Genomic DNA, 6,899 nt, shown 5'->3' with positions numbered 1-6,899 from the left:
CTCTTTCACTTTGAGAAATCTGATGACATGGTCTAGATTAAAAAGTTTAACTGACAATTCTTCTGTCTGTTTTGTGGGGTTTTTTCCCATGGAAAGATGAATTTGGTATATTTCAGAGTAGAAACTGTCACTTTCAGAAGCTTTTGCTTGATTTATTCATTTTAGATTTTCCCCTGAAAACTTAGGTACTAAGTTGTGGCTTTGGAGGGGGGTTGTTTTGTTTTGGTTTAAATATTCTGAATTTACATGAAAAATGAAATCTAGATGTCTTGTCTTCCTGGAAAGTTCTCAAAAGCATAAGCATTCCATGCATAAAAAGAGGCAACTGCTCTACCCAACTTTTACCAGAGAACATTGAGATCCAGCACCCACAATAGCTATGGCAGTTATCAGCACATATTAAGCACTCCCACCAATCTAATGCTGTAAAACTTCTAAATATAAATACCTACTTTATTGTCCATAAATAGTCTTTGTTATGAATCACTATCAAGATGCTTAGCTCCAAAAGAACATGAAAATACCTCATCCTGCTTCAGAAGTCAACTATTTATGCTTAATTAACATTCTGCAGCCAACTACACCAAGTTTCTATCAGCACTCAAGGATGGGGCTCAATCTCAGCATTAGATAGCTCCTGTTTCTTTACTTTTCACCACCAGTATTTGTCAAACATCATCTTAGAAAGTGCAAGTTTGCAGTTCCTCACTAGCAGCTCTCTCCTGATGAGTGAGTTATTTTTACTGGTCACACTTCTAAATGTCATACCTCTCAAATTCTGACACAGCCCAAGTGTTTCAATTGGCTTATTCTATTTAAAACTTTGCTCAGGTGATCACATAAACATGCATGTAAATTGAAGTATAAACTGTTCTCCAAAACAGAGGGTGAGTTATTAAAAAAACACTTGTCCAGGTGTAGCAGTATTTCAGAGACAGATATCCTAATAGAACCGACTGTGAGAGCTATTATAGCTAAGTCACAGCCCATGACCCCTACTGTTATACCAGGAGTACTAAGAATAATCTTAATGAGAACAGAAGTAGTTTTAATGGAACAGTCAGCTACTAGTAAGGCCGCCCTCTGACTTCAGAACTGCAGGTTTATATGCTTTTGTATCTTGCAGAAGAGACCCAGAACTGAACAACCAGCATCTAAAAAGCAGCAGTACATCTGCACTGAATTCTTCTGATTAAGACATATCTCATGACAACAGCCTGATAGGCACCATCAGCTAGTAACTTTTGCTGTTCAGATGGGCTCCAAGTGCATGTCTTATCCACAGAATTAGCACCTCTTTTTCTGCATCAACTCCCAGTGAAAAAAGCCTAAGACAAATCTATCATGACCTGAAGAAAAACAAATCAAAAACTCAGCAAAACCAAACATTACCCCACCCCAATGCACTGACTTTCCCCCAGGACACAATAGCTAGGTATTTGCCTAAGACAATCCATTCCCAAACACTTCTCAGAGTTGAAAAAAAACAAAAGAACATCAGATGTAACCTTTTACTAGACTAGAGGAGAGGGAAAAATTGTAATTTTCCACTTTTCCAAAAATGGCAACAGAATACTGATATAACTTTACAGCCCTGTGAAGCACTACAAGCGCTAGAGGCAGAAGGCACAGACAGCTATGTCCTGCACAGGCAGTCTGTGGCACGCTTCTGCAGCTGTATACAGAACTTTAGGTCAACATTTTGCAAGACTAATTCAGTATCCTGTTCTTCACTCTACAGCAGAAGTTTATGGACAGTTAGGTTTTAAGACACACCTCAAAGCCCCTCAGATACTCATAATGTTACCTGATTTTGAGCACTGACCATTATGATCTCCATATGTAAGAAGTATGATAAAGTAATCAGTTCTCGGCCAAATAATCAACATACTTTTATTCTAAGGGTGAAAGTGCTTAAGACGGTTTAGCTAGACTGCTTTTTCACAGAACCAAGAACTACAATACTAATGAATGCAGCAGCAAAATTTACCGGTCTGCAATGACAGATGGAAAACTCATTTTCTTCCACCTTTGAAACCCAGTTTTAGTAGTTCACCCAAATCACTTACTAGTCACCAGAGACAAGGTAATCAATATCCAAAACATATTATTGCTTATACTATCCTGTAGCTGCCACAGAAACACAATAGCAAAGAGGTTTTAAGTATAGTAAAAAAAGCCTAAAAAACCCGTGCAGATTCTGAACTGCATTAAAACAGTACAGGAAATCACAGAATTTGTTCTCCCTCACCTCTTCTTCTGTTAGGTTGCATTATTAGACAGAATAGCTGTGGTGGTTTGACCCACCATGCGGTCCTGCACTCACTCCCCCCACCCAGTGAGATGGGATGGGAGACACAACAGAGGGGCACAGGATCAGGAACAAAGGACAGGGACGGCTCACTCACCAGTTATGGTCATGGGCAAAACAGACTCAACTTGGGGAAAAAAAATCAATTTAATTCTTTGCCATTCATCCGAGTAGCACAGTGAGACATAACAACCACATCTGACAACACCTTCCCCCACCCCTCCCTTCTTCCCGGGCTCAAATCACTTTGCTCCTGATTTCTCTACCTTCCCCCCACCACAGCAGCACAGGGGACAGGGAATGGGGGTTCAGTCAGTTCACCTCTGCTGCTCTTCCTGGCATGAAAGTCCAGGAACAAGATGTTCCAACGTGAGCTTCCCATGGAGTCACAGACCTCTTTGGCACAGCTCCTGGCTCCAGCATGGGGACATCCATGGGCTGCAGACAGTCCTCCTGTCCAGCGCACCTCCTCCTACCCTGCAGATGTGGGGGTCCACTCCCACTCTGGCATCGAGCATCTCTGAGGTCCCACTTTCAATCACATCTGCCCTCAGGCTCAACTTTCTGCTCCAGTGTGGAGTCCTCCATGCTCTACACATGTGTCTCTGCTCTGCCGTTGAACCTCCACGGACTGCAGGGACCTCCTTTGCCTTTGCCTACTTCTCCTACTCCATGGGGTTGGACTGGGTGTCTGAGGTTCTCTGTCCTCCCCCTCCTCCTCCTGGCAACGAAGCTCTCTCTTTGTTTAGGCCCATGGTCGTCTTTTGTTAGGTCAATGGCCTCTCCTCCAGGTTCTCTCCACCTTCTTCTTTTCAGGTTAGTCCTTCCTCTCACAAATATTTATTTGCAGAGGTGTTTCTCTAGTGCTCATCAGCTCAGCCTGGGCTGGGGTGCGTACGCCTTGGATCCAGTGGAGCTTCGTGACGCTTCTCACAGAGTAGCCCCTTCCCCCACTACCAAAAACGTGCCCCCTCCAACCAAACCCAACACAATAGTGAAAACAATTTATGAAGTCTACAACAGCTAGAGAGACATACCATGACATTTTTTACAAGTGAGTCTACAAAACTAGAATTGTTTATGCCCCTAAAGAGTCCGAATCTCTCCTTTCATGAGCCATCCATAGAATTTCCTTGACCTGGATTTTATAGTGTCTTAATAATTCAGCATGAAGGAACAACATAAGCTGGAAATCTTTGGAACCTTATTCTCTTCCTCTTCAGTTAAGTGTCCCTATAAGCTGTGCAAAGATAGATTTCTTTGGAATTTCAACATGTTGAGGAAAAAAAACCCAGTCACACTCACTTGTAAATTAAGTCCTGCTTTCATAGAAAGCCAGGCCTATGCAATCATGTTGGAAGCAAGAAAACAGACATCTCATACTGCATTCTCACATTTTTTCTATTAATTGCAAATGAGTACCAGAAAGTTAATTAGATGGATTAACATCAATGTCTAGCAGAACAGTTCTAAGAAAGAAAAATAGCTGTACTTGTGAGTGCACAGCACTGGAACACAAATTAGACATCGTTATTGAGAATGCCTACTCTGACAGTGATACAAAGACAGAAGTTCATCACTAGGGTAAAACTGTATTATGCAAACTTCCTGCTTAGAACAGGATACTATGAAAGAAGCCTTAGGCTCCATAAATCACTCTTGTTTTTTCCTCTTGTTTGGCAGTTTGTACTAGCCTGAGTCTTTACACAAATTCACCTTTTAAAGACGAGTGTTAGTTGTGTTAGACATGCAGCACATTTGATGCTTTCAATTCAGTGCTGCATGTGTTTAAGACAATGTATTCCATAGCAAAACTCAAACTCCTAAAATCACTTCTGTGTGTTTTCCTCACAGCATTCATTTCAGCTGATACAATCTGGCTACTAACATGTGTTCTTTCTGTCTGGTTCCCCTCAATATTTACTCTACCCACCTTTTTTCTCAATATTATACAAAGGAGAACTGGCTTTCCTAAAATATCCATGCCAGATGGCTCTATGGTTATAAAAAGCTGGCTTTATTTACTGAAGCTAAATAACCAAATTACTAGAAAGCTTAGTTACTTTAGCACTGCTGGTCTTTTTAAGTCATAAAATCAGGTAATATAGATAAAAAGCAAGTAGGATTACCCTCTATTCTTTATTCTCTCTCTCCCTTAAAACACTTCTAGAGAGTTAGCAAACTAGTCAATACATTCTAACAGTGTTATGAGCAAATATAAATTTAGTAAGTTCAGAACAAAGGTAATGGGTATGTGTATACCCCTATCTACACAAAATAGCCCAGAACTAAAGGCTACAAACTTTCTTTTCAAATTATTACACCAGGGAATCAATGAAGATGAGATGATGACTGTATTCAAAGCAGACTGCCAACTGACTCACTCAATATGTAGTAACAGGAAAAGTCTTATAATCGAGAAGCAGCATTCAGAATCACCTTCTGATGTATGTAAGATACTCCAAATTTCACACCTCCTACTTGAAGAGTTAATGTTCCTACACCCGTAACTGACAGCAAGCATAATCCACATCAGCATAGCCCAAAACCAACACCAAAGCAGTGACTGATTGATGAAGCATTAGAAATGTGTTGTCTGTTGACTGATTATTTATCAAAACTTTCACACATCTTTCTCCAAAACATGCAGTACTGTCAAGTAATAGAGACAGAATCACACACCAGTGAAATTACAGGATTGGTCCCATATGCCAGTTTTTCACCTTTCCATAACAACAAAAGAGTCTTATGAAGAAGGAAATACACTCCAGCTTGCAATACAATATGAATTCTACTTCTTTGTAATTGGAAAAAAGACTGAGACAGCTTATCTATGGTTATTAAGTAGAAAACTACAAGGTAACTTAAGTCATGTTTTTACACACAAACAGATTTGAACATTGTTAATTACATAATGATAAATACTGTTATCACTGTCAGCAGCACACATTACCAGCTAATACTGCCATGATATTACTGACAGTATACACCACTGACAGTTACGTCAAACAAACTTAACTAATGCCACAAAGTCCCACTAGAAAAAATCCAGACATCATTGTCAAACTACTTAAGAAATTTAAATTAAACTTATCTATTAAATAAATTTCTCAAAGTGCCACTAATTCAATATATGAGAGAGCAATTAGTAGTTATGCTAGAAAAAAATATGTAATAGAAGAGTGTAATAGAAGTGTTTACATCTGAGGCAACACATGCAAATCTGGTGAAAAAAAAATCTCAATTTTAATTTACCAACAAAACTTTAACAAAACTCATCCAATCCTGAAAAGAAGTCACATATCACTTTGTTTTCACTACTTAAGCAAGACTGAGTTTTCCACTGTGAGTTTGAAAAGAAAAGCTGCACTCCAACACAGTTTTACAACAATATACAATAGTAAGAGGTGCTAACAATGGTAAAACAAACAACTTTGAGCAAAGAAGAATCTCAGCTATTTTTCCTTTTTAGTGTGTTACTTCTTCTGCAAATTTATAAACCTGACAACATACTGCACAAGATCATAGGTCTTAAATACATGATTGCTGAACTCAGGAAAGACTGACTGATGACAGCTAGAGACACTAATAAATTACTTAATTAATTTTCCAGGAAGCTACCTGCAACAGGTTAAGAAACAGTTAAGATTTGCTACAATATTAAATTGTAAAATTAAAATTGAAGTTTCCATTCCTGAGTTACTGCTTCATATTTCCTTACAGCCAAGAAAATGACCTTTTACAGCACACCTCCTTCCCAGAAAAGCACATTCCTTTCAGTTCAAGAACAAAAGAGTTTATGCAGATACATTAGAACAGAGCAATTACCAGCAAAGAGGTCTTCTCTGTCATCATCTAGCATGATTTCTGCCGGCTTTGGACCGTTGGAGTTTGTGCTGAGGTCTTCTGCAGGAAGACTTGCTGGCTCTGGAGATGAAGGACTTGACTGTTTAAAAAAAAAAAAAAAGTGAACTAATTAGCAGAGAACCAGTTGCCATGTGTCAGTATATAAGAATTATTGCAACAAACATTCTTTCATTGCAAAGAAACAAGGCAAGATGTACAGAAAGGAAACCCTGTCAGCTATTTCCATTTCCTATTCCTAGCGTAGTAACAATGAACAAAGGATATGAGCTAGTAAACAGCTCTCTTCATTTCTTTGTCAGAGGGAAATAAAAGTTACCCGTTTCCTTGTGTTTAATTAACATGAAACAAAAGCTGCTACAGAAGTATCTAGAAGAAGTTTATTAGTATTGCTGAATGTAATATGATTTTATTTATTGTATTTAGATTTGGATTTGTACATAGAAAAAAATTCATAGGAGAGCACCTCTCCTATGAGGACAGGCTGAAAGAGTTGGGGCTGTTTAGCCTGAAAAAGAGAAGGCTCCAGGGAGATCTTATAGTGGCCTTCCAGTACCTGAAGGGGGCCTACAAGAAAGCTGGGGAGGGACTTTTCATAAGGGCAGTTAATGACAAAACAAGGGGAAATGGGTTTAAGCTGAAAGAGGGCAGGTTTAGATTAGATATTAGGAAGGAGTTTTTCACTGTGAGGGTGGTTAGACACTGGAATAGGTTGCCCAAGGAA

General features: G+C 39.2%; 1 protein-coding gene across 1 annotated transcript in view; it reads right to left on the bottom strand.

The window, feature by feature from the left end:
* The window catches only part of SNX2 (sorting nexin 2), a 27,352-nt gene extending 21,099 nt beyond the window's left edge, over window positions 1-6,253 (bottom strand). Inside the window, exon 1 of the mRNA XM_010167689.1 lies at window positions 6,140-6,253. Within this exon, the coding sequence (XP_010165991.1) occupies window positions 6,140-6,173 (34 nt within the window). The 5' untranslated portion in view covers window positions 6,174-6,253. The remainder of the gene's footprint in view (window positions 1-6,139) is intronic.
* Between the last annotated feature and the right edge of the window lie 646 nt (window positions 6,254-6,899).

Source organism: Antrostomus carolinensis, unplaced genomic scaffold (assembly GCF_000700745.2).
Source record: "Antrostomus carolinensis isolate BGI_N321 unplaced genomic scaffold, ASM70074v2 scaffold20895, whole genome shotgun sequence".
NCBI lineage: Eukaryota > Metazoa > Chordata > Aves > Caprimulgiformes > Caprimulgidae > Antrostomus > Antrostomus carolinensis.
The sequence above is the reverse complement of the archived record's forward strand: the minus strand, read 5'-3'. Positions and strand labels throughout refer to the sequence as shown.